Source organism: Gorilla gorilla, chromosome 20 (assembly GCF_029281585.2).
Source record: "Gorilla gorilla gorilla isolate KB3781 chromosome 20, NHGRI_mGorGor1-v2.1_pri, whole genome shotgun sequence".
NCBI classification, from domain to species: Eukaryota; Metazoa; Chordata; class Mammalia; order Primates; family Hominidae; genus Gorilla; species Gorilla gorilla.
In genome coordinates this window covers 24,647,155-24,674,066 of record NC_073244.2, presented here as the reverse complement: position 1 = coordinate 24,674,066, position 26,912 = coordinate 24,647,155, and the positions used below count along the sequence as shown (strand labels likewise).

General features: G+C 55.3%; 1 protein-coding gene across 5 annotated transcripts; it reads left to right on the top strand.

Moving 5' to 3' along the window:
• The first annotated feature begins 38 nt into the window (after positions 1-38).
• Positions 39-25,978, top strand: PDE4C (phosphodiesterase 4C). 5 transcript variants are annotated; one of them, XM_019015835.4, is made up of 16 exons: positions 39-120; positions 934-1,384; positions 12,005-12,196; positions 13,035-13,071; positions 13,154-13,227; positions 13,429-13,481; positions 13,843-13,955; positions 14,039-14,132; positions 14,959-15,122; positions 15,318-15,416; positions 15,858-16,022; positions 16,108-16,207; positions 17,498-17,652; positions 20,916-21,038; positions 22,458-22,640; positions 23,124-25,978. In XM_019015835.4, the coding sequence occupies exons 2-16, from the start codon at positions 1,143-1,145 to the stop codon at positions 23,469-23,471; spliced, it is 2,142 nt and encodes a 713-aa protein (XP_018871380.3). In that variant the 5' UTR covers positions 39-120; positions 934-1,142; the 3' UTR covers positions 23,472-25,978. The 5 variants fall into 5 exon arrangements, with proteins under 5 accessions (XP_018871380.3, XP_018871381.3, XP_018871383.2 ...); XM_019015836.4 differs by lacking the exon at positions 39-120 and having other exon boundaries at positions 854-1,384; XM_019015838.4 differs by lacking the exons at positions 39-120; positions 934-1,384 and adding an exon at positions 7,885-8,055.
• The last annotated feature ends 934 nt before the right edge of the window (positions 25,979-26,912 follow it).

Below are 26,912 nucleotides of genomic sequence, written 5' to 3'. Positions count from 1 at the left end.
GCCTTTCTCAGGGCGAATGAGATCCTGCCATTTCCGCTGAGGGTCTGTGTGTTGGTGTGGCTTTAAAAGCACGAGAGTCTCAGAGATACTCCTCCTGCCTGTCCTGAGCTTCCACAAAAGGTGGGTTTTCTGCCAGTCCTCCCCCAACTCAGCTGCAGCATGGCTTTGGGGTGGGGAGGGTCTTAGAAGAAGAACTAGGATGTTTCTTAGAGAGACCTGACTTCCCCTCTTTGCCCATCCCTACTGGTAGCTGTTTGGAGCTCTGGCCAGAGGTAGCCTCTGTGTGCCCATCCCAGACATGGGAGCCCCCTCACAGCCTTGCCAATTTCCCTGTCCTTCTCATATCCCTGCCTGGCATGGGTGGGGGTTTTAGGGCTCCAAAGAGACCCCTTCTGGGGCTGAACCGCGGAGCCTACCTTCCTGGGCTTGGCAGAAAGACTGCTATCTGTACGTACCTCCGAAGACCAGAACCTTGACTGCTTCCAGACTCCTTGTTGCCATTGTGGCTGGGGAAGGTTGAGGGCCCGTCACTGCTCATGTTTCAGCACCTCCTGGGCGGATGACGCCCTGGTCTGGGGGTGCTCCTGAACCCCGGTCTCCCTCCCCTGCCTTCAGCACCATCAGGTCGCGGACAGCTCTTCGCTGTCTCATCCACCCGGAGAACCCAAAGCTACCTTTTTTTCTTTCAACACGGTGCGAGGGACACCGTCTCGGCCCCGGGGGTCTCCTGAGACCCTGTCTCCCTGCCCTCCATTTAGCAGCGATCAGTGGACAATTTCTGTCTTCTCCACTCCAAGTCCTTTTCTTGGTTCTTTTCCATGCAGCGCTATAGGGGACGGCAGACGGTTTTCGGGGCTGGTGTGGGGGGGGTCTCTTCAGCCCCTAGCTTCAACACCCGCTCGCCACGTTCTTCTCCCCTGTTCTACCCTTCAGCACCATCTGGGCATCGACAGCTCCTCGGTGTCGGCCCCACCTTGAGCCCCCGTTCCACCTTCTACCGCTTCAGCACCTCCGGCGCGGACAGCTCCTCGCTGTCGCCTCCACTCCCGGCCCTGGGCCGGACCCGGGAGTAGACGCTCCTCGGCGCCCGCTCACGGGGACGAGTCCTGCTCCCTGCTATCCCAGACCCCTTTCTCTGGCGCATGGAGAACCTGGGGGTCGGCGAAGGGGCAGAGGGGTGCAGCAGGTTGAGTCGCTCTCGCGGCCGCCACTGCATGACCAGAGCCCCGAAGCACCTGTGGCGGCAACCCCGGCGCCCCATCCGCATCCAACAGCGCTTCTATTCGGATCCGGACAAGTCCGCGGGCTGCCGCGAGAGGGACCTGAGCCCGCGGCCCGAGCTCAGGAAGTCGCGGCTCTCCTGGCCCGTTTCCTCCTGCAGGCGGTAGGTGGCCGGGGCAGGGGCCTCCTGCAGCGCGGGGGAGGGGCGCGCGGGGCCTGGCGGGAGTGGGGGAGGGTCCTTGCTTCTCCAGGGGGCGGGGGTCTCTGCTGCTTGGCTGAGGCTGGAGCCTGGAAGGAAAAAGCTATTTCTACGTAGGGGTGGAGCTGAGGGTGCTGGTGTCATCATGGCTTGTGGGTCTGTGTGACCGGGTGTGCCCACGTGCGGTTGGGACTGAAAGAGTGTGTGTGTGTGCGCGCGCGCGTGAGACTGGGGTGACCAGATGTGTTTGGGGTGCTCCTGTACGTTCATGCTTGGGTATGATTCCATGTGTCCCAGGTAGTTGTGGGTGTGCCTGTGTGTCTCCCCTTGTGGTGCCTGTAGGTATGTGGCTGAGTGTGACTGTCCTTGTGCTAACATAGCTGGGGGTCCGAAGGTTTTCGGGGTTGTGGAATGTCCGCAGGCCTGTGGGGGAAGTTTGTGACCACCTCAAGCACCCGAGGTAACCCTGGGGTGCTTGGATATAAATACACACACACACACGTTTTTATTTTTGAGACAGAGTCTCATTCTGTTGCCCAGGTAGAAGTGCAGTGTCTTGATCATGGCTCACTGCATCCTCTGCCTCCCAGGCTCAAGCGATCCTCCCACCTCAGTCTCGAGTAGCTGGGACTACAGGGGCATATCACAAGGCCTGGCTAATTTTTGTATTTTTGCTAGAGACGGGGTTTTGCCATGTTACCCAGGCTGGTCTTGAACTCTTGGCCTCAAGTGATCCTCCCGCCTTAGTCTCTCAAAGTACTAGGATTACATGTGTAAGCCACAGCACCTGGCCTATTTAATATATTATAGATATATAAGGGCCAGTGCAGGCGGCCTCCAGTGTTGCGGGGAGGAGTCTTCTCTTGCTACCTCCCCCGCCCCCACTCCCTCACCCCACCCTGCTCCCCTGTAGGAGGAAGGGAAGTCCCTTGGGAAGCTCGTGCACAGGAAGTTTCTTTCACTTAAGTGAGGAGGGGCTGCTTCTCCTGTTTCGTGTAAGTTGAGTGGGGTGGGGTTAGGACAGAGACAGAAGAGACTCATAGAAAGATAATGTAGAATCCTCAGGGGGCCCTATATGAGGGTCTCCAGCTACCAGGTGGAGGCTCCAGGGCCAGGAAGGAGGGTCCAGGAACTCCAAGCCCTCCTTAGGTTGGAGGGAGAACCAAGTCAGCAGGACCAGCGTCCCAGATTTCAGTCCAGGCTGAGTGGCCTTGGATGGGTTACTTCCCTGCTCTGGAGCTTGGCTTTCTTGCGTCCTGGTGCATGGACCCCCTAGGGGCCACTGGCTTCTGACTCCATCAGCAAGCCTGGCCTCTCGCCCCCAGCCTGGCCCTCCAGCAGCCTGGGAGGCATCTGGGGTAGATGGTTCCCACAGCCCAGAGGGGTTGGAGCTGTTCTCAGGTGACCCAGGAGCCCCTTCTCCCGCCCCGGCTTCTAGTTCCTCCTGCCCCATCCCTTCTGGTGACTCATGATTTTCCATTTTCAAGAAAGAACAAACAGAGCCTTGGTATGAGCTCTTCTAGGGGAAGCCCCCGCTTGGCTCTGGGAGGCAGGAGCGGTGGATTGGGTGTCCCTGTGCACGTGTGTGTGCACACACACGTCGTTCTGCGCATCGTATGCACTGCAGTCACACATATGTGGATGAACATGCATGTGGCCCACTGTGCTTCTCTGTGCTGATATGGGGGTAGGGGTTCACCCCAGGGGGAAGCCCAGAGAAACTGAGTTCAAGGCCAGGCCCCAAGGCCAACCTGCTGTGTGGTATTGAGCAAGCCGTGGTGCCTCCCGGGGCCTCAGCGTCCTCATCAGAGAGGTGAATATTCTGTGCCTGAGCCTGGTACACACTGGGTCCCCAGCTTGTGGCTCTTTACTCAGCCCTAGAAACTGTTGGGGGAATGTGCTTCCCCACAGCCCCAGATGGATCACAGGGGTATGGGAGGGTCTAAGCATTTTGTTGAGAAGGCATTTAAGCACCTACTGGGTGGCAGGCCCTGTGTTGGAGACACAACCATGGACAAGAAGCTGTGACCCCTAAGGCTGATGTTGGAGACACTCATACCAGGTGGAGAAGGCACAGGTTGATAGGGAAAGGTCAGAGAACAAGCCCAGAGGAGGCTCCAGACCCAGCAGTGGGGTGGGAGTCAGGGAGGACTGCTTGGGAGAAGTGACATTTAAGCTTAGCCTGCAGGAGGAAAGAGGTCAGCTAGGGTGAGTGCAAGAAGGGTATTCTAAGTAGAAGGAACAGAATGTGCAAAGCCTCAGACTCAAGAGGATCAGGCATGGGAGGAGCTGAAAATGGATCAGTGTGGCTTGAGGATGGAAGGAGAGGCTCTCTGTTTATGCTACAAGCATTTATTTATTTATTTATTTATTTATTTATTTATTTATTTATTTATTTATTTATTATTTTTTAGATGGAGTCTCTCACTCTGTTGCCCAGGCTGGGTGCAGAGGCACAATCTTGGCTCACTGCAACCTCTGCCTCCTGGGTTCAAGCGATTCCCCTACCTCAGCCTCCCCAGTAGCTGGGATTACAGGTGCCCACCACCACGCCTGGCTAATATTTGTATTTTTAGTAGAGACAGTTTTGCCATGTTGGCCAGACTGGTCTCAAACTCTTGACCTCAAGTGATCCACATACCGTGGCCTCCCAGAGTGCTGGGATTGCAGGCATGAGCCACCACACCCGGCTGCTACAAGCATTTATTGAGCATCTACTAAGTGCCAAGTACTGAGGGAACAGCAGGGAACAAGGCAGACCTGGCCTTGCTCTCCAGGGACTCACAGGCAAATAATCATGACAATAAATGTGAAGTTGTATCCATGGCTGGAGGGTGCTCTGAGGCATTTACCTGGCTAGTCAGGGAGGGCTTCTCAGAGGAGGTGACTCTAACTGTAACCCAAAAGACAAAGCATCAGCAGGCGACTAGCATTCAGGTGAGGGCCATGGGGTGGAAATAAGCCTGGCTGATTCAGAGAACAGTGAGGAGTGGGGAGAGACCGGAACAGTGTAAGCCAAGAGAAGTGAGGTGGGGATGGGCCACATGGGACCTCTGGGAGGTGTGAATTCAGATCTGAGGGCAATGGGGGGGCCATGGGAGGGTCTGCAGCAAAGGAGTGTGTGATTTGACCCATGTGAGCATCTACACATGTGACCTGGCCCCCACCCTACTCATTCTGCTTGACTCCTCCGTGGGGACTTGGGCAAGTCATCTCCCCTCTCCACGTCTCAGTTTACTCATCTGTAAAATGGGCAAAAACACCCATTTAAAAAATCTCTCTGGGGCCACCTGGTGGCAGTGGGGAAAAGTGCCTGCCCAGAGAAGGGACATTCAAATGGGGGAAATTGAGGCAGTGGTGTGCTAAAGGCATCAGAATGGGCGCAGTGGCTCACACCTGTAACCCCAGTACTTTGGGAGACTGAGGCAGGCGGATCACCTGAGGTCAGGAGTTCAAGACCAGCCTGGCCAACATGGTGAAACCCCGTCTCTACTAAAAATACCAAAATTAGTTGGGCGTGGTGGCAGATGCCTGTAATCCCAGCTACTTGGGAGGTTGAGGCAGGAGAATCACTTGAACCCGGGAGGCGGAGGTTGCAGTGAGCCAAGATTGTGCCACTGCACTCCACCCTGGGCGACAGAGTGAAACTGTGTCTCAAAAAAGTAAGGCCGGGGACAGTGGCTCACGCCTGTAATCCCAGCACTTTGGGAGGCTGAGGCAGGTGATCACCTGAAGTCAGGAGTTCGAGACCAGCCTGACCAATATAGTGAAACCTCGTCTCTACTAAATACAAAAAAAAAAAAAAATTAGCTTGGCATGATGGCATATGCCTGTAATCCCAGCTACTTGGGAGGCTGAGGCAGGAGAATTGCTTGAACCCAGGAAGCGGAGGTTTCAGTGAGCCGAGATTGTGCCATTGCACTCCAGCATGGGCAACAGGAGCAAAACTCTTTCTCAAATAATAATAATAATATGTAAATAAAATAAAATAAAATAAATAAAGGCACCAGAGACTACTGGGCACCTCTACAGGAGATGCAGTAATGCAGGGATGGAGTCAGGGTAGGGGTGCTTCTGTCCAAACCTCTTTCAGCTTTTGTCCCTTACCCAGCGGGGCTTGGAGAGCCTCCCAGGGCCAGGTAGGAGCCAGGCTGTGAATGCTGAGTCCTGGCTCTGTGGCCACCCCTTGCTGTGACTCTTTCTCCATCCGAACAGCTATTAATTAACACCTTCCTGTTAGAACTGTTAATAAAATATTTAAAATTAAATATATGAATGAAACATTAATAGTAAACCTATTGATAAAATATTAATGTGAGACTCGCCCCTGGGACTACAGAGGGGATGAAATGAGTTAACGCATCCAGTGCGGGAGGACCCGGACCGGGAAGAACACTACCTGCCCGGGTTCAAATGACCCCAGTCTTGCACCTTATGGCTGTATGTCCTTAGGCAAATGACTGTGCCTTTCTGTGCCTCAGTAGCCCCATCCTTGAAATGGGAATAGTAGTACGCACTTTGTAGGTTTCGTCTGAAAATCCAATGACTTTTCCCTTCACTGCTGTTGGCTGAGTGCTGCATGTTTTTGAAGCACTCAGTTTACATAATTTTGTTTAGTCTTAGCCTCCTATTTTATGTCTGTGATTTTGGGGGAGGGGCTGAATCTCTGTGCCTTGGTTTCTCCTTGGGGACATGTAACTACTGTCACTTCTCTCACAGTGGCGGGGAGGTGGTGTCAAGACTGCTGAGACCTTGGCTCCAGTGTCCCCACAAGGCCAATCCTAGCAGCATGCGTCCCCTAGGGATGGCTATAATTAGGTCTGGCCCCAGCAGACAACGATGGTATTTTTGTCTTGGGGACAGCGAGGTCTGGTTCCCGCCAGGTGTCCGGTTGCAAGACTGCGGGGGTTAGGGGGGCTTCCTGGCCAGATACCTGAGGCTCTCTGTTTTTCTGGGCTGTGTGACTCCTCCTCTGAGCCTCTGTTTTCTCATCTGTAGAATGGGGAGACTCTCATGTATCTGGCCTTAGCATGGTTGCTTCAGGATCTCCTATGGGATCCCTGATCAATGGGCTTCTCCAGGACTGCCAGAAACATGGGTACCATGTCTGGGGACACCAAGACTGAGGCAGCCGCCCCGGGGGGAAGGCCCAGGCTGAGAGACAGAGGTCATTCCACAGCAAGGGGCATGGTCAGGCCTCAGTTGCTGGGAGGTCCCCTGGGCCTCTGCCTGTGACATGGCTGTTTCTAGGTCCCTCCTCCTTGTGTGACACATGCTAAGCCTTGGTTTCCTTTTCTGTAAAGTGGAACAAGGCCAGCCTGACTCCAGCATTCCAAGGGTAGAGCACCTGGTACAGACTCTGGGAATCCTCCCAGACACCAGAGGCCCCCCCAGTCCTGGGACAGTGAGGTCCCTCTGATGGCAGGGGTGGGCGGCTGAGGCTTCGCAGGACAGAAGACTTGGCAGAGGTGATGTGCGGATGTTTGTCTAGGAGGAGACAGCAGGAGAGGTGAAGGCATCCAGAGACAGGGCCTGGGGAATGTCACAGCAGGTGGGGGATCACGTGGGGAGTTGCGTGGAGGGGTGCTGGGAGAGGGGGACCTGAGTTTGGGTCTCGCTTTCTGCAACAAAGACCCATGCCCGTGACCGCTTCCATGGAAGCCTCAGTTTCCCCACTTGGCAAAGGATTAAGGGTTTGTAGTTTCTGGTGCGCTGTTTGATGGCACTGGGCCTCAGTTTCTCCATCTGGAAAATGGGCAGAGGAGGATTAGAAACATTGCGTGGGATCGGACATTGGCAAACTCTATACCTCGGTGATGCCCTCAATAATGGAAGGCAAGACAGCTGTTTCTCTGGGCACCTTGCTTTCTGACTCCCTCATTCTACACTTTTTAGCAGTTATTGGCCCAGCAAGCTGCACTAACCAGGGGCGTGCAGAGGAAGGCTGAGTAAGATCCAGGCTCTGAGATCTTAGGGGCAGCCCCCTAAAGAAGTGCAGTTGGGCCAGGCGCAATGGCTCACACCTATAATCCCAGCACTTTGCGAGGCTGAGGCAGGAGGATCACTTGAGTCCGGGAGCTCGAGATCAGCCTGGGCAACATAAAGAGACCCCCCCCATCTCTCCAGAAAATACATTAGCCCCGGGCGTGGTGGTGTGCATCTGTAGTCCCAGCTACTTGGGAGGCTGAGGTAGGAGGATCCCTTGAGCCCAGGAGGTTGAGGCTGCAATGAGCTAGGACTGTGCCACTGCACTCCAGCCTGGGCAACACAGCGAGATCGTCTCAAAAGAAAAAAAAAAAGGAGCAGAGAGTTGCGTCTGACTCTGTGCCTCAGTTTCCCCGTTTGTCCCGGGGGTCGTCAGGGAGCCGCCGGCCTCGAGGCGGGGCCGATGCGCCCTTTGCCCCCTCCCCGCTGGGCCCCGCCCCCGCAGCTGTCCAGAAAAGGTCCCGCGCAGCCGGCGCTCGGTCCAGCCTCCACGCAGTCCTGGCGATGCAGGGCCCCCCCGCGCCCGCCCCGGTCCCCGGGCCCGGCTCCCCTCGGGGATCCCCGCGCGGCTCCCCCGGGCTCTTCAGGAAGCTTTTGGTGAATCAGAGCATCCGCCTGCAGCGGCGCTTCACGGTGGCCCATCCGCTGTGGTGAGGCTGGACAGAGGGCCTGGCGGGGTCACCGGGACGCCCGGTGTGGAGGTGGGAAGGGCAGGGACAGGGACAAGGGCAGGGACAGCTGGGGCCAGGGCCGGAGTCAGGGCATGGACGCTCTGCCTCTCCCTCGCTTTCTCTGTATCTCTCTCCCTCTACCCTACCTTACCCTACTTTTGTCTCGCAGTTGGTGACTCTGTCTCTCTCTGTCTCTGTCTGTCTCCACCCGCCGCCTGGATATAGGCCCAGGGGACCAGCCGTCTGTCTCCTTCCAGCTGTGAGGCCCAGAGTGGGACGGGCTGAGGCTCACGTCTCCTCCTGACCCTCGCCGGCCTGGGGCAGGCAGGCTGTGCGTCCTGGCAATGGGAGGAGGGGGAAGGGGCACTCCTTCCCTCGGTGCCCCCTCCCACCAGCATCCTGTCCCAGTGCCAGCAAAGAGATGCCCTGGGGGCCTCACAATGAACTCTGGGTGTCCACGGAGGAAGACCTGAATTGAGGGGGTTTTCGAGGCAGGGCGTTCGGGAGTCCCAGGCTGAGCGCGCGCCTGCGCCCGGCAGCTGCTTGCCCTGCATCCTCTAAGCACTGGGTCCACCCCTCTGGGTTCGAATCCCTGCCTTTCCAGAAACGACTGTGACCTCGTGGGGAGGGATGCGGGCAAGGCTGGGGTTCGGAGTGGGGCTTGTGGGCGCCGACTGTGGCTGGCATCCTGCGCTTGGTCCGCGCCGAATTGGCACCCACTTGGTAAGTCTGGCACCCAAAGGCTGAGAGGGGAAGTCCCTCTGCAAGGTCATAGCTGGGGTTGGAGGGAGAAGGTATGACCGTGGTTCCTGGTGGTTCCATTTCAACCAGGGAGTGGGAGAGTGGGGGTTCCGTGTCCTGGAGAGCGACCTCGGGGCACCAAACACTAGCGAAGCACATTCCCTTTTGAAGGCGCTAGAGAGAGCGCGGGGACGTCGAGGGCGCGTCGCGGGTACTCAGAAGTGAGGATGAACGAGGGCCGGCCCCGCGCAGGCCAGACCCGAACTCAAGTCCGAGCCTCCCTGGCTCAGTTTACCCCCCTGGCCAATGGGCAGCCGCGCCGTTCCCACAGCCGGGGGGCCCTACCCCCGCACCGCCCGCGTCATGGAACCACAGCCTGACCCCGCCGCTCCCGGCTAAGTTTAGAGCAGAAAGAAAAACAGCCTCCCCCGCCCCAAGAAAACCCGGGCCCAGTCCTTAACCCTCCGCGCCCGGGATCCGGATTTGCACGCCCTGTGGCCGCTCCTGGCCTCAGTTTCCCTATTTGTCCACAGACGCGCTTTTCTGGAACCCTTGGGGAGAGCCGAGAGAGGGGTAGGGGGTCGCGATCCGCATGCCTCCCCCTCGAGGGGCAGATCTGGGTTATCCGCCGCCTCCAGTCCGCCCCTAAGAGCGTCTCCCATTGCGCCACAGGGCCCACGGCGCACCCCAGACGGGCCAGGGAAGGGTTAAGAAGCCCCGCCCCTTCGGCTGGCCGTGGGGTTCATCCCGGTGCTGCTAAACCCGCTGGAGTCGGACGGAACAGGCCGAGCGCGGCCGGTCTTAGTCGGAGATGCCCGAACTAGCCCTCATGTAGCCGGACGTGACCGAACATGCCCGACCCGGCCCGAGCGTCACCCGGAGTTGTTCGAAGCAGACCGAGCGTAACCGGACTTAGGCGAACAAGCTCGAACTTATCCGAAGTCTCCCGAGCTCAATCGGACGTAGCCGAATTCTCCCGAACTCATCGAACAAACTCTTCGTGACCAAGTCCAATTTGACGTGATCAGACCCAACTCAGACCCGGTCATACTTGGACCGAATGCTGCCAAATCCCCCACCTCTACCCAGATCTGAGCCTACGCGGGGGTGCCGACCCAGCTCGTGGACGGGGATACGGTGACCTTTGACCCAAAAGTCATGGCCGGGACCAGCCGGACACTGGCCCTCGGCCGGGAGCTCCGAGTCTCAGGCGGTCCCGGTTGTCTTCCTGTCGGTGCCGCTTCCGCCTGCCCTTCTTGAAAACCCACCCCCAGGTCACCGCCTTCTCTAGCGCCCCAGTTCTTGCCCTACGCCCTTTCTCTGACCTCTGACCTCAAAGAGGAGGGGCCAGAGGGAAAGACAGGGTTTGAGGGTAGAACGGGACAGGTAGTGTGGAGAGGGAGGAGGGTGCCCCGGACAGAAAGCACGGCCTGTGCAAAGACCCGGAGGTGGAAGATAACAGGCGGAACGTTCAGGCTGAAGATGAAGTGGAGGAGTGGGGGAGCCTAGGTCAGGACCCGGCTAGCTGGGGGCGTGGTCGGCGGCCGTGGGGCGGAGCCCTATGGGCTGAGGGTGGAGCCTGGAACGCTGGGGGCGTGGCAGGTAGCCAAGGGTGTGGGAAAGTTGGCTAGGAGTGGGGTCTCTCTAGACCAAGGCGCACGCAGGAGCTAGGCAGAACCCCGGCCTCCTCCAGGTAGAAGAGCCCAAGAAGCTGTTTCCAGTCCACGTGTCCACCATGTGAGCTAGATCTCAGTTTGTCCCTTTGCAATATGGTCATCCAGTCGCAGTCTTTGGATGTTCGGTTGTAACCCCCTCAAAGAGCTCTCGGGGATGGGCTACATCACGCACATGTTAGAAACAGGGCAGGCCGGGTGCAGTGGCTCATGCCTGTAATCCCAGTACTTTGGTAGGCCGAGGCGGGCAGATCACGAGGTCAGGAGTTCAAGAGCAGCCTGGCCAACACGGTGAAACCGTGTCTCTAGTAAAAATACAAAACTTTGGCCGGGCACGGTGGCTCACGCCTGTAATCCCAGCACTTTGGGAGGCCAAGGCGGGCGGATCACCTGAGGTCGGGAGTTCAAGACCAGCCTGACCAACATGGAGAAACCCCGTCTCTACTAAAAATACAAAATTAGCTGGGCGTGGTGGCACACGCCTGTAATCCCAGCTCCTCGGGAGGCTGAGGCAGGAGAATCGCTTGAACACAGGAGGTGGAGGTTGTGGTGAGCTAAGATTGTGCCATTGCACTCCAGCTTGGGCAACAAGAGTGAAACTCTGTCTCAAAAAAAAAAAAAAAAAAAAAAATTAGCCGGGCGTGGTGGTGCGCACCTGTAATCCCAGCTACTTGGGAGGCTGAGGCGAGAAAATTGCTTGAACCCGGGAGGTGGAGGTTGCAGTGAGCCGAGATCGTGCCCCCACTGCACTCCAGCGTGGATAACTGCACTCCAGTGCAGGCAACAGAGCAATATTTCGTCTCAAAAAAAACCCCAAAAAACAGAAAAAAAAAGAAATGGGGAGGCCGGGTGTGGTGGCTCACTCCTGTAATCCCAGCACTTTGGGAGGCGGAGCTGGGAGGATTGTTTGAGGCCAGGAGTTCAAGACCAGCCTGGGCAAAATAGTGAGACCTGGTCTCTACAAAAAATTTTAAAATTAGCCGAGTGTTGGGGCATGCTCCTGTAGTCTCAGTAGCTGAGTAGTCTCAGCTACTCAGGAGGCTGAGGCTGGAGGATGGCTTGAGCTTAGGAGATTGAGGCTGCAGTGAGCTAGGATCACACCACTGCACTGCAGCCTGGGTGACAAAGTGGGGCCCTGTCAAAAAAAAAAAAAGAAAGGGCGAGAGAGAGAGAGAGAGAAAGAACAAGAAAGAAAAAAGAAAAAAAAAAGAGAGAAAAAAAATAAAAGAAATAGGGTGATTGAGGTCCAGAGAAAGTCAGTACCTGTCCATGGCCACATAGCCACTTTGAGGAAGATCTGGAACTGAGGTGCTGGAATCCAGTGTAGACTCAAAGACCAAAGTGTGAGGGGTGCAGGGTTCCTGAGGGTGTAGCCGGGGGCAGGTGAACAAGCTGGAAACCACACTTGCCTGACTGCCAAGCAGCCCCAGGGAGGACGCACCAGACAAGGTGGCCATGACCCAGCACCCAGTCGTCATGACCCTCGTCTCTGACCATGCCTTCTCTCCTTTCAGCTTTGACCTGGAAAATGGGCTCTCGTGCGGGAGGAGGGCCCTGGACCCTCAGTCCAGCCCTGGCCTGGGCCGGATTATGCAGGCTCCAGTCCCGCACAGCCAGCGGCGCGAGTCCTTCCTGTACCGCTCAGATAGCGACTATGAACTCTCGCCCAAGGCCATGTCTCGGAACTCCTCTGTGGCCAGCGACCTGTGAGTCTGGGGCTGGTGGGATGACACCGCCTCTACCCTCCCTCCTTCCTTTGTTCCTCTATTCAGCAAGCTCCTTCAAATAGCCATTTAAGGAAGGTTTTGAAGTTTAAGTAGGAGTTTGCCAGACAGCTCATATATTCAATCAAGTGTGTAGAGAACTTGGCCTTTTGCTGGAGTAGGGGTGGTAATCCAAAAACATTAAGGTCGGCCGGGCACGGTGGCTCACGCCTGTAATCTCAACACTTTGGGAGGCCGAGGTGGGCGGATCACCTGAGGTCAGGTGTTCAGGACCAGCCTGGCCAACATGGTGAAACCCTGTCACTACTAAAAAATACAAAAATTAGCCAGGTGTGGTGGCGCGCGCCCGTAGTCTCAGATACTCAGGAGGCTGAGGCACGAGAATCGCTTGAACCCAGGAGGCGGAGGTTGTAGTGAGCCGAGATGGCACCACTGCACTCCAGCCTGGGCGAAACAGCAAGAGTCTGCCTCAAAAAAAACAAAAACAAAACAAAACAAAACAAAAAAACACATTAAGGCCTATTAGCGGCAAATGAAGAAATACTTTGATTTGAGCTTCCTAGTAGGCATAATGAAAAGGGAAATATCTACTTACCCCTAGGACTCAGTTTCCCCATTTATGAGATGCCGATAAAGTGAGTGAATGGTTGGAGGGGCTGTGCTGGGTCTCAGGGAGAGTCGCATGAGGGGACCCCAGGGACTAAGAAGGAGCCTGGAGGAGAAGTCCTGAGAGCAGGACCCCCTCAGCTGAGGGCATATGGTGTGGGTAAAAAGCTGGAAGATGGGAGAGAGCTCTCCCTGATGGCCCGTCTCCTCGCAGACATGGAGAGGACATGATTGTGACGCCCTTTGCCCAGGTGGGTGTCCCCCGCCCTCCCTGCCCTGACCCCCTCCGGATCCGGCCTCTCCTTCCCACCGCCTACCACCTCCTCCCAACAGGTCCTGGCCAGTCTGCGGACCGTTCGGAGCAACGTGGCGGCCCTTGCCCGCCAGCAATGCCTAGGAGCGGCCAAGTAGGTAGAGGGCGGGTCGGGTCGGGGGCGGGGCCGGCAGAGACAAGGTGGGCGGGGTGGGGCGGGGCCTGGCGGAAAGCGGGCGGCAAATTGAGGCTGTGGCTCCGGCGCCTCCAGGTGGGTTTGAGGGGCGGGGCCTGGTGGACTTGGGGGCGGGGCGAGATGGGCGGAGCAGCCACGCCTGAGGCTGCTGTACCGCAGGCAGGGACCCGTCGGAAACCCTTCATCCAGCAATCAGCTGCCTCCGCCTGCAGGTAAAGTACCTGTTCCTTCCCTCTCCCGCTGAGGACAGCTGGGAGCTTCCTTTCCATAGTGACCTCCCCAGTCCATGAGCCACGTAGACTGGGGCTAATTGTAGCCCCGCCCCTGCAAAAACAAACAATAACGCCCTCGGGGATGGACCCCACCACACTCATATTACAGATGAGGAGGCTGGGGCCCAGAGATCTCATGGTCACACAGGCACTTGGGGAACAGATCTGGAACTTGGGTCCAGGAGTCCTGGGTGGCCCCCGTGGGAACAGTTTCAGGGTCCAGATGAAGAGACGAAGGCGTGAGAGGCGTGGGGTCCATGAGCGGGGGGTTGGGCAGACCCCTGACTGCCTCGGCTCCCAGAGGACACGGGGCAGAAGCTGGCATTGGAGACGCTAGACGAGCTGGACTGGTGCCTGGATCAGTTGGAGACGCTGCAGACCCGGCACTCGGTGGGGGAGATGGCCTCCAACAAGGTGAGGTGGGGCAGATCGCTGAGCTCACCTGCCTCGGCCCACGGTGCCCCATCATCACGGTCTTCACCTTCCCTCCGCCCCAGTTCAAGCGGATCCTGAACCGGGAGTTGACCCACCTGTCCGAAACCAGCCGCTCCGGGAACCAGGTGTCCGAGTACATCTCCCGGACCTTCCTGGGTGAGCTTTGTTGAGTCACTGCCTGGACGACATTTTAGGAGTACTAAGAAACAAAAGAAAGATTCCTATGATAGACCTCAGTCTGGGGGAGATACAGCCAGACACAGACACCTTCAGCCCCATGAGTCAGGGCTGGATCAGAGGGAGGAACAAGGGGAACTTCCAGGAGCAGGGGACATTAAAGCTAGGGTTTTGAAGCATGAGTAGAAATTTGCCTAGGAGGAGATGGAGGGAACCAGGCACTAGCTTGGGAGACGGAAAGGACATTAGGCTGTTTGGGGGAAAATGCTGAGCCCCAGGCACCCAGGGGCCAAGCCTAGCAGAAGGGTTTACTGAGATCAGCTGTGAACAGAGGAGAGGGGTAGGTAGCTACAGGCAAGACAGGATCTTTTTTTTTTTTTGATACAGAGTTTCACTTTGTTGCCCAGGCGGGAGTGCAGTGGTGCAATCTCAGCCACTACAACCTCCGCCTCCTGGGTTCAAGCAATTCTCCCGCCTCAGCCTCCTGAGTAGCTGGGGTTACAGGTGCCTGCCACCATACGTGACTAATTTTTGTATTTTTAGTAGCGATGGGGTTTCACCGTATTGCTCAGACTGGTCTCGAACTCCTGACCTCAAGTGATCTGCCCACCTCAACCTCCCAAAGCACTGGGATTACAGGCGTGAGCCACCGCGTCCGGCCAACAGGGTCTTTACTCCGAACTTACTTTGGTTCCTGTAGAAAGGGAAATAGGTTGATCCTGGGGTTTGGCAAAGTTCAGGTCCTGAGGCCAGGCCCCAGCAGGTGAAATCGGCTTCTCTGAGCTTCACCCTGGCCCATCCGCAGACCAGCAGACCGAGGTGGAGCTGCCCAAGGTGACCGCTGAGGAGGCCCCACAGCCCATGTCCCGGATCAGTGGCCTACATGGGCTCTGCCACAGTGCCAGCCTCTCCTCAGCCACTGTCCCACGCTTTGGGGTCCAGACTGACCAGGAGGAGCAACTGGCCAAGGTGGGTCCCCAACCACAATGCTAAGATCAAGGTTTGGTCCCTGGCTCTGTCTGGATGCCCTATCTCGGGCCTGTTTGCCCACCTATATTCTGGGCAGTTGGGGCTCACTGTGGAACCTGGGGTGGGAGGATGGAGGCTCTGGAGTCTGGGGAAGTTGGGCTGGGGTTAATTAAGCTTCAGCCCTTCATATCTTAGGAGCTACAAGACACCAACAAGTGGGGACTTGATGTGTTCAAGGTGGCGGAGCTAAGTGGGAACCGGCCCCTCACAGCTATCATATTCAGCATTTTTCAGGTACCTACCCTGCCCTTGGCTTCCAAGGAAAAACTCCTGGGGTTTCCCTCACTGCTTCCTACCAGAGACCTCAGGGACACTCATTTTTCAAATCCTCCCTGACATTTCTGAAGGGGATAATTTGAGCAGGGTATTGAAGGATGAATAGGAGTTCACTCAGATGAACAGTTTGTTGTCCAGAAGCCTCAGCCCTGGCCCGGCCCCTGGCCCTGAAGAGGAGAGAAATCTGGAGAGAAGAGCTGGACAGAGACACCCCCAGTCCTGTAGGGTCAGGGATGGACCACCAAATAACACAGAGTGGAGGAGTGCAGGAGAGCACAGAAGGCATCTCAGAGGAGCAGGTGCTTGAGGCATAGATAGGAGTTCAGAAGAGAGGGGTAGGAACAGCATGTGCTGCAGCCCCAAGGCCAAGGCCCTGAGCCAGGATCTGTGATGGACCAGGAGCGGGACCTGCTGAAGACATTCCAGATCCCAGCAGACACACTGGCCACCTACCTGCTGATGCTGGAGGGTCACTACCACGCCAATGTGGCCTATCACAACAGCCTACATGCCGCCGATGTGGCCCAGTCCACGCATGTGCTGCTGGCTACGCCCGCCCTCGAGGTACCGCGCCATGACTGCAGGCAGGTGGGCGGGTGCAGGGCCCAGAGAACCCGCCCCTCACCGCCTGTGCCCTCTGCCTGCTCAGGCTGTGTTCACAGACTTGGAAATCCTGGCTGCCCTCTTTGCAAGCGCCATCCACGACGTGGACCATCCTGGGGTCTCCAACCAGTTTCTGATTAACACCAGTAAGTAGGAGTGGGAAGTGGGTGCAGGAGGGGAGGTGGACCCTGCCTCCACCCTGTCCACCAGGTGATCTCAGGGGGTTCCCATCTGCCCTGAGCCCAGTCTCCCTGTCTATGAAATGACTATGACAGTTTTCCCTCCCTTCAGGGTCTTGGAGCAGGTCTGGGTACACAGTAGGTGCCAATAAATGACAGAATAATGAGCTGTGGCAGAGCTGATCTGGTTCCACCAAGACCTTTATTTATTTTTAAAGACAGTGTCTTGCTCTGTCACCCAGGCTGGAGTGCAGTGGCGCGATTTCGGCTCACTGCAACTTCTACCTCCCAGGTTCAAGCGATTCTCTAGCCTCAGCCTCCCGAGTAGCTGGGATTGCAGGCACACACTACCATGCCTGGCTAATTTTTGTATTTTTCGTAGAGACAGAGTTTTGCTATGTTGCCCAGGCTGGTCTCAAACTCCTGGCCTCAAGCGATCTGTCTGCCTCAGCCTCCCAAAGTGCTGGGATTACAGGCAAGAGCCACCGCACCCAGCCAGTTCCACCAAGATCTTAAAGTTTAGGATCCTATGAGGAATCTGAAAAACTGAGTTGACAGGCAATTATTGGGCACCTTTTGTGTACAAGCCCTGGAGTGCTGAGGGTGAGAGTGGAGGCCCCTCACTCAAAGGACCTAGAGTCCAATAAGACAAAGAATCAGTTGTTTATTTAACCAGCACTGAGAGACTGGGTGCCATGGCTCACACCTGTAATCCCAACACTGTGGGAGGCTGAGGCGGGAGGATTGCTTGAAGCCAGGAGTTCGAGACCAGCCTGGGCAATACAGTGAGACCCTGTCTCTCAAAAAAATAACAAAAGTTAGCCAAGTGTGGTGGCATACACCTGTAATCCCAACTACTCAGGAGGCTGAGATGGGAGGATCACTTGAGGCCAGGAGGTTGAGGCTGCAGGGAGCCGTGATTGCACCACTGCACTCCAGCCTGGGTGACAGCAAGACCCTGTCTCTAAAAAAGACAAAAAAAAAAAAAACAAAACATTACTGAGTACTCACTGTCTCTGACCATAGGTGGTCCGTGAGGAGCCTTCCCAGTCTTGGGTAGGCAGAGCCAAACACAGACAACCCTAGCCCTGCAGTCAGGGAAGCGCCAGGGACCTGGATGGTTTCTTACAGGAGGGCATGCTAGAGTTGGGCCTTCAACGCATGGGTAGGAGTTTGCTAAGGATTTCCAAAAGCTGCTTTTGGGTAGAGTGGGTGGGGCGGGTGGATCTTGGGGCTCTCAGTCCCATACCCTCACAGACTCAGAGCTGGCGCTTATGTACAACGACGCCTCGGTGCTGGAGAACCATCACCTGGCTGTGGGCTTCAAGCTGCTGCAGGCAGAGAACTGTGATATCTTCCAGAACCTCAGCGCCAAGCAGCGACTGAGTCTGCGCAGGATGGTCATTGACATGGTGAGGCCAGGGCAGTAAGCGGGGTGGGAGGGGCAGAGGGGAGCGGGGCATCCTTCTTATCTGCAGACAGCAGGGTGGGGTGATATTGGCATGGCCGGCGGTTCATCCAGACCCAGGCATGTCCTCACTCTGTCTGAGCTTCCTCATCTGTGAAATGGAACAGTGGGGCCAGGGGCGGTGGCTCATGCCTGTAATCCTAACACTTTGGGAAGCAGAGGCGGGCGGATCACCTGAGGTCAGGAGTTCGAGACCAGCCTGACCAACATGGTGAAATCTCGTCTCTACTAAAAATACAAAAATTAGCTGGGTGTGGTGGTGTGCACCTGTCATCCCAGCTACTCGGGAGACTGAGGCAGGAGAATTGCTAGAACCTGGGAGGCGGAGGCTGTAGTGAGCTAGTGAGCTAGTGAGCTGAGATCGCGCCACTGCACTCCAGTCTCAGCAAAAGAGTGAGACTCCATCTCAAAAAAAAAAAAAAAAAAAGAGGGGGCTAGTGACTGCCCAAACCCCAGGCCCTCTGCTGGGCCCAGCAGATCCTGGCTGTACCCAGGCAATGTGGAAACCGTTTCTGGGGTGTCAGGTGCAACTTTTGCTAAGCCTTAAATTAAGCACATCTGGGCCGGGCGCAGTGGCTCACACCTGTAATCCCAGCACTTTGGGAGGCTGAGGCGGGTGGATCACTTGAGGTCAAGAGTTCGAGACCAGCCTGATCAACATGGTGAAACCCCTGTTTTTACTAAAAATACAAAAATTAGCCGGGCCTGGTGGCGAGCACCTGTGATCCCAGCTACTTGGGAGGCTGAGGCAGGAGAATCGCTTGAACCCGGGAGGTGGAGGTGGCAGTGAGTGGAGATTGCACCACGGCACTCCAGCTTCAGCAACAGAGTGAGACTCTGTCTCAAAAAAAAAAAAAAAAGAAAAGAAGAAAATTAAGCAGCCAGGCACAGTGGCTCAGGCCTGTAATCCCAACAGTTTGGGAGGCCGAGGCAGGCGGATCATGAGGTCAAGAGATCAAGACCATCCTGGCCAACATGGTGAAACCCTGTCTCTACTAAAAATACAAAAATTAGCTGGGTGTGGTGGCATGCACCTGTAGTCTCAGCTACTTGGGAGGCTGAGTCAGGAGAATCATTTGAACCCGGGAGGCGGAGATTGCAGTGAGCGGAGATCACACACTGCATTCCAGCCTGGCAACAGAGCAAGACTCTGTCTCAAAAAAAAAAAATTATACACATCTATCCATTTGAATTTTTTTTTTTTTTTTAGGTAGGGGCACATCAGTAAGTTTTGGGGTCTCATGCCTCATTCATTCACTTAACAAGCATTTATTGAGCACCTATTGTGTGCTTGGTCTGTGCAAAGACAGTTCCGGCCGTTATGAAATTCTAACCCTTGACTAGGGACCTGCAGGCAGAGCTGTGAGGAGGAAGGTTCAAGGTGCTTTCGGAGCCCAGACCAGCCAAAGAGGTCAGAAAGGGCCTCTTGGAGAGGGAACATTGAAGCCAGGGTGTGCAGAACGAGGAAGGCTGTGTTCTCAGCAGAGGGAACCCCATGTGAGGAGGGCTTACAGAAAGCCAAGGCTTGGAGTGAGAAAGAGCTAAACGTTTGGTGAGGTGGAGTTGGGGTCTTGAGTGGTGGGTACCCACAGGGTGGGGAGACAGCATTTGGGACAGATGAGAGATTTGAGGAGAAGTTTTGAGACTTTTGTCTGACTCCCAGAGAAGCCGGTGAACCACATCTGAGTCACTCCTGGGTGGGCTGATTCCACATGGGTGGGTTAAGTTTTTTTTTTTTTTTTTTTTTTTGAAATGGAGTCTTGCTCTGTCACTCAGGCTGGAGTGCAATGGTGTGATCCTGGCTCACTGCAACCTCTGCCTCCTGGGTTCAAGCAATTCTCCTGCCTCAGCCTCTGAGTAGCTGGGATTACAGGCGCCTGCCACCACACCCGGCTAATTTTTTGTATTTTTAGTGGAGACGGGGTTTCACCATGTTGGCCATGCTGGTCTTGATCTTCTGACCTCTGGTAATCCACCCACCTCTGCCTCCCAAAGTGTTGGGATTACAGGTGTGAGCCACGGCACCCGGCTGGGTTAATCTGGTTTTTAAACATCTGTGCCTAGAAATAGCCCTCCAGGGCACATGGTGGCTACATGGAAGTTTGAGGGGTATGAAGTCACATCCCTCCCCACAGTGAGCTGCAAACTCCCCTGTGGCTCCCATAGCCTCTGGACAAGCTCCCCCAGCTGCCAGAGGCCTTCAGTCTCTTCAATCTCACTTCCCTTTCTCTTGAGCTCACTTCTTCCAGCCACAGCCACCTCTTTTAGGTCCCTCCCATGTACCCAACTCTTCCAGCCCCTTTGCACAGAACTCATCCTCCCCACTGTCCTCAGGCACAAGTCACCTTAGCCCCTAACCAGCCCTGTGGGGTCACAGTTGGGGTTGGAGGAGGCCAGAAAGGTCAACAGAGGCATCCTAGAGGATGGGTTATTTTTTTTTTTTTTTGAGACGGAGTCTTGCTCTGTCGCCCAGATCTGTTGCAGGATCTCGGCTCCCTGCAAGCTCCGCCTCCTGGGTTCATGCCATTCTCCTGCCTCAGCCTTCCGAGTAGCTGGGACTACCGGTGCCCACCACCATGCCAGGCTAACTTTTTGTATTTTTAGTAGAGACGGGGTTTCACCATGTTAGCCAGGATGGTCTCGATCTCCTGACCTCGTGATCCACCTGCCTCGGCCTCCCAAAGTGCTGGGATTACAGGCGTGAGCCACGGCACCCGGCCTGAGGGTGGGTTATTTGAAAAGGGCTTTGAAGGATGAGTAGGAGTTGGGAAGCGGCATTCCAGGAAGAGGGAACAACGTGGCTAAAGATCTGGAGGCTGGATTGGTTCTAGGGTTTGCTGTGACTCAACGAATGCCTTCCTGCCCCACCCACCCCACAGGTGGGTTTCATTGACTACACTGCCCACCCACTGTGGGAGACTCTGTCTGACAAGTCCCAGGCGCACAGGTTTGATCACCTCCCCACTACACCCTGTCACACATGTGGAATTCATGGCCAACCCAAACGACCTCCCAAAAGGGGCCCCTGACTGAGCCCCTCTTTTGAGCAGAGTTTGCAGTGAATGCAGTTGCATCCTTCCATTTCACAGATGACTATGCTGAGGCCCAGAGGGCTGAGTCTGAGCCAGAGTGGCATCTGGGAGTTGGGAGTGAGGGTCGGGGTGGGCAGGGTCCTCGTGCCTGTCACCTTCCCTTGCCTGCCCCCAGGTGCTGGCCACAGACATGTCCAAACACATGAACCTCCTGGCCGACCTCAAGACCATGGTGGAGACCAAGAAGGTGACAAGCCTCGGTGTCCTCCTCCTGGACAACTATTCCGACCGAATCCAGGTGTGTAGCTGGATGGGCACTGGGGCTTCCTTTTTAAATTTTGGTTTTACTTTATTTATTTATTTAATTTATTGAGACAGAGTCTCACTCTGTCGCCCAGGCTGGAGTGCAGTGGCGCCATCTTGGCTCAGTGCAAGCTCTGCCTCCCAGGTTCACGCCATTCTCCTGCCTCAGCCTCCCGAGTAGCTGGGATTACAGGTGCCCGGCACCGCGCCCAGCTAATTTTTTTTTGTATTTTTAGTAGAGACGGGGTTTCACCATGGTCTCAATCTCCATGAGATTGAGATCTGCCCACCTCGGCCTTCCAAAGTGCTGGGATTACAGGCGTGAGCCACCGCGCCCGGCCGGTTTTACTTTAAAAACAACTTTTGCAGCTGGGCGCAGTGGCTCACGCCTGTAATCCCAGCACTTTGGGAGGCCCAGGCTGGCGGATCATGAGGTCAGGAGTTCAAGACCAGCCTGGCCAAGATGGTGAAACCCCGTCTCTACTAAAAATACAAAAATTAGCTGGGTGTGGTGGCGGGCGCCTGTAATCTCAGCTACTCGGGAGGCTGAGGCAGAGAATTGCTTGAACCTGGGAGGTAGAGGTTGCAGTGAGCCGAAATCACCCCACTGCACTCTAGCCTGGGCGACAGAGCAAGACTCCATCTCAAAAAAACAAACCAAAACAAACAAACAATAACCATTTTAGCCAGGTTTCTTACACATTTAGAGTGAAGGCTGGGTGCAGTGGCTCATGCCTGTAATCCCAGCACTTTGGGAGGCCAAGGTGTGAGGATTGCTTGAGGCCAGGAGTTAGAGGCTGCAGTGAGCTGTGATTGCACCATTGCACTCCAGCCTGGGCAACTGAGTGAGACCCTGTCTCTTAAAAAAAAAAAAAAAAAAAGCTGGGCTCAGTGGCTCACACCTGTAATCCCAGCACTTTGAGAGGCTGAGATGGGTGGATCGCTTGAGCTCAGGAGTTCGAGACCAGCCTGGGCAACACCCTGTCTCTACAAAAATACAAAAATTAGCCGGGCATGGTGGCACATGCCTATAGTTCCAGTTACTCGGGAGGCTGGGGTGGGAGGATCATTTGAGCCTGGGAGGCAGAGGTTGCAGTGAGCCAAGATCTTGCCACTGCACTCCAGCCAGGGTCGCAGAGTGAGACCCTAACTCATTAAAAAAAAAAAAAATCGGAGAGGGCCTCCATTTTTGCAATTCTCATTTAGCTTCATTTATGAAGTGCCGACTGGATGCCAAACTTGAAGAAATGGCAAGAGTCACATGCCTGTGCCTTAACCACTTCTTCCGGTCTCAGGCCTCAGTTTCCCCACCTGTAAGATGAATGTGTCCATGGCACCAAGCCTGTCTGTGGAGGTGCCAGGTCTAGGTGCGGCTGGGCCCCGCCAGTGCCCTCCCAAGCCTCGATCTCTGTAGGTCTTGCAGAACCTGGTGCACTGTGCTGATCTGAGCAACCCCACCAAGCCGCTGCCCCTGTACCGCCAGTGGACGGACCGCATCATGGCCGAGTTCTTCCAGCAGGGAGACCGCGAGCGTGAGTCGGGCCTGGACATCAGTCCCATGTGTGACAAGCATACGGCCTCGGTGGAGAAGTCCCAGGTTGGCAGGGGACTGGGCTGAGCCGGTAGACACTGGGAGGAAGTAAAAGGGAGGGGCTGAGCCAACCCCACGAGCCCTGGTTTGGCCCTGGCTGGCTAGCCAGGGAGTGTGCCCAAAGGGTGCTATCTGGGCCGAGTTAGACCTGGGATCCATTCTCTCTGGGCTTCAGGGAGAGGGACGTGCACTTCTGGGGTCTGGAAACATCTGTTCTAGGTGACATGCGGGACCCTGGAGGGGCTTCCAGTCTGGGGGACACGTACATTCGGCCCTGTGGGGTTAGGGTTGGGGTTGGAGGAGGCCAGAAGGGTTAAGGGAGGCATTCTAGAGAATGAGTTATTTGAAAAGGGTTTTGAAGGATGAGCAGTTGTTGGGAAGTGGCATTCCAGGCAGAGGGAACAACTTGGCTAAAGATCTGGAGGCTGGATTGAGTCTAGGGTTCACTGTAACTCACCAAATGCCGACCTGCCCCACCCCCCGCCGCAGGTGGGTTTCATTGACTACATTGCTCACCCACTGTGGGAGACTTGGGCTGACCTGGTCCACCCAGACGCACAGGACCTGCTGGACACGCTGGAGGACAATCGGGAGTGGTACCAGAGCAAGATCCCCCGAAGTCCCTCAGACCTCACCAACCCCGAGCGGGACGGGCGTGACAGATTCCAGTTTGAACTGACTCTGGAGGAGGCAGAGGAAGAGGATGAGGAGGAAGAAGAGGAGGGGGAAGAGACAGCTTTAGCCAAAGAGGCCTTGGAGTTGCCTGACACTGAACTCCTGTCCCCTGAAGCTGGCCCAGACCCTGGGGACTTACCCCTCGACAACCAGAGGACTTAGGGCCAGCCCTGCGTGAACTGCAGGGGCAATGGATGGTAAAGCCCTTTGGCTCTTGGCAGGCAGACTTTCCAGGAAGAGGCTCCATGTGGCTCCTGCTTCACTTTCCCACCCATTTAGGGAGACAATCAAGCTCTTAGTTATAGGTGGCTCCCAGGGTCTAATTGGAGGCACCTGGCCGGGGTCCACTCTGACCCTAGACTTGCCTAAAAGAGCTCGCTAAGGGGCAGCCTCTTACGATGCCCTTGGTGTCTTTCTCCTGGGCTTCTATCCCTGTGAGGAGAGGTGCTGTCTGCTGGAGCCTCTAGTCCACCCTCTCCAGTGGTCACTCTTGAGTCACATCTGTCACTTAATTATTTCCTTCTTTATCAAATATTTATTGCTCATCTACTTCGTGCCAGCTTTCTGCCTCTGTAGGAGCCCTGCACAAAGGGTGGGGAGTCAGGAGACCATCCCAAAGGCATCTCCCCGTCTTCCTCTACCAAGCGGCTCTCTGCAAGAGCATGGAAATGTGAATGGGGAAATTTTCAGCACCAAAGCTTCATTCATACCCAGTTTTGTTTCCGAAACTGCGGTAGGGGGCAGGAAGAGGAGCAGAAAAGAAGGGCTGGGCAAGGCATAGTGGCTTATGCCTGTAATCCCGGCACTTTGGGAGGCTGAGGTGGGAGGACTGCTTAAGCTCAGGAGTTTGAGACCAGCCTGGGCAACATAGCAAGACCCCCACCGTTTCTGAAAAAAAAAATTAGCCAGGCATGGTGGTGTGCACCTGTAGTCCCAGCTACTCAGAAGGTTGAGACAAAGGGGATCGCTTGAGCCCAGGAGTTGGAGGCTGAAGAGAGCTATGACTACATCACTGCACTCCAGCCTGGGCAACACAGCAAGATCCTGTCTAAAAATAAAAAGAAAAGAGAAGGAAAGGAAAGAGAGGGGGCTCTGAGGCCGAGCACAGTGGCCCATGCCTATAATCCCAGCACTTTGGGAGGCTGAGGCAGGTGGATCACCTGAGGTTAGGAGTTCGAGACCAGCCTGGCCAACATGGTGAAACCCCATCTCTACTAAAAATACAAAAATTTGCTGGGCATGGTGGCGGGCACCTGTAATCCCAGCTACTTGGGAGGCTGAGGCAGGAGAATCACTTGAACTCAGGAGGTGGAGGTTGCAGTGAGCCGACATCATGCCACTGCACTCCAGCCTGGGCGACAGAGCAAGACACTGTCTCAAAAAAGAAAAAAAAAAAATAGCTGGGCCAGGTGGCTCACGCCTGTAATCCTAGCACTTTGGGAGGCTGAGTGGGGTTGGGTCGCCTGAGATCAGGAGTTCGAAATCAGCCTGGCCAACATAGTGAAACCCTGTCTCTACTAAAAATACAAAAAATTAGAGGCTGGGTGCGGCGGCTCACACCTGTAATCCCAGAACTTTGGGAGGCCCAGGCGGGTGGATCACGAGGTCAGGAGTTCAAGACCAGCCTGGCCAACACGGTGAAACCCCATCTGTACTAAAAATACACAAATTAGCTGGGCATGCTGGTGGATGCCTGAATCCCAGCTACTCGGGAGGCTGAGGCAGGAGAATCGCTTGAACCCGGGAGGCGGGGCTTGCAGTCAGCCGAGATCGTGCCATTGCACTCCAGCCTGGGTGACAGAGCAAGACTCCGTCTCAAAAAGAAAAAAAAAAAAAAAAATTAGCCGGGCATGGTGGCAGGTGCCTGTAATCCCAGCTACTTGAGAGGCTGAGGCAGGAGAATCGCTTGAACCCGGGAGGTGGAGGTTGTGGTGAGCCGAGGTCGCGCCACTGCACTCCAGCCTGGGCAACAACAACAACAATAAAAAGAGGGGGCTCTGTGCCCGGCATGTCTCTGAAGACTGATTGAACCTATGCACCAGTTGTTGCTTTAAGTCGCTTTATTTTCTGTGTTTGGTGTCTCTGGATGTAGGAGCCCCCTGCTTTCTCTGTCCTCAGAACTCCATACTGGGTCCCCTACGTGTTCCTCCTTCCCTAGGACAGCAACAAAAACACACAATTTTCCCTCTCTAGCAGGTCTCTAAGTCTCCTGATTCCTGAAACTGCCTCAGACTCCCCCTAGAGGGAGGGAGGCCCCTGAGGCTTTCTTGCCATCATAGCCTCTTCTGGGCCTCAGTTTCCCCTCTGTAACCTGATCCTAGTGCTTGGATAAACCTCGACTAGGTGTGGGGGGTTGTTGTCTGTGACCTCCCTGAAATATCTTAGACATTTGGGGTACTGAGCATTTATCTGGGGTTAAATAAAATCTTTACATCTTAAGACATTCGATTGACCAAATTGAGTGTCCTGGCCATTTCACTGATGAGGAAACTGAGGCGCAGAGAGGTCCTCTTGCCAGGTCAAAGTCAAGCGTCTGGGCGCCCAATGTTAGCCAGCGGCGCCCCCTGGTGGCGGGCGTGGGAGACACGGCGGGGCGCGCTTGTCGGGGGTTGTGGGGTGGGTCGGAGGGGTGGCATCCTCCAGCCCTGATGGTCCCACTTACCGCACCTCGCCGGGAAGAGCTTGTCCTGCTGGTCGGGCCTCCGAGCGGACTGGGCAGCACCATGCTCAAGCCTAGGGTTCGATGCCCGCCTCCGGAAGCCTCAGTATCCATCCCTCCCCTCTGCCTCCCTCTTCGCGTGCCTGAATATTTATACAAGATACAGGCGTCATCACAGCCGCCCTCGGCTTCCAGAGCAGCTGGCTTCGTTCATAAATATTATAACCACTCAATTCATCATCACCACAGTTAATGATAAAATTCCACAGTGCCAGAACTAAAAGTCATCCGGGTTCACGGATGCATTGGTGCATTGGTGCATTTCCTTCCAGACTTTTAAAAAGCAGATATTTAGGGAATTTTCTTTTCAAGATTTTTCCCCCCAGTCCGCTTACAAAGTAATACCATGTTCGCTGTAAAAAATTTGGAAATAATGGAAATGTATAAAGAAGGAAATAAAATTCTGCTGTATCTCCACCCATGGATTATCTGCAGTATTTTGACTTATTTCCCTCCAGTTTTTCTCCATCTGTTATAAGATATTCATATTTTTGGCTGGGCGCGGTGGCTCACGCCTGTAATCCCAGCACTTTGGGAGGCCGAGGCGGGCGGATCACGAGGTCAGGAGATCGAGACCGTCCTGGCTAACAGTGAAACCCCGTCTCTACTAAAAATACAAAAAATTAGCCGGGCGTGGTTGCAGGCGCCTGTAGTCCCAGCTACTCGGGAGGCTGAGGCAGGAGAATGGCCTGAACCCGGGAGGCGGAGCTTGCAGTGAGCCAAGATCGAGCCACTGCACTCTAGCCTGGGTGACAGAGCGAGACTGTCTCAAAAAAAAAAAAAAAAAAAAAAAAAAAAAAAAAAATTCATATTTTTTTCTTTCTTTTCTTTTCTTTCTCTGTCTTTCTTTTCTTTCCTTTTCCCTTTCTCTTTCTTTCTTTCTT

What these genes read in the sequence shown, in the direction of transcription:
- PDE4C (XM_019015835.4), top strand. Translation starts at nt 1,143, where the DNA reads ATGGAGAACCTGGGGGTCGGCGAAGGGGCAGAGGGGTGCAGCAGGTTG. An exon ending in TTGTGACGCCCTTTGCCCAG is followed by an intron (nt 13,072 to 13,153) that starts GTGGGTGTCCCC and finishes TCCTCCCAACAG; the next exon opens with GTCCTGGCCAGTCTGCGGAC. An exon ending in CCAGTTTCTGATTAACACCA is followed by an intron (nt 16,208 to 17,497) that starts GTAAGTAGGAGT and finishes ATACCCTCACAG; the next exon opens with ACTCAGAGCTGGCGCTTATG.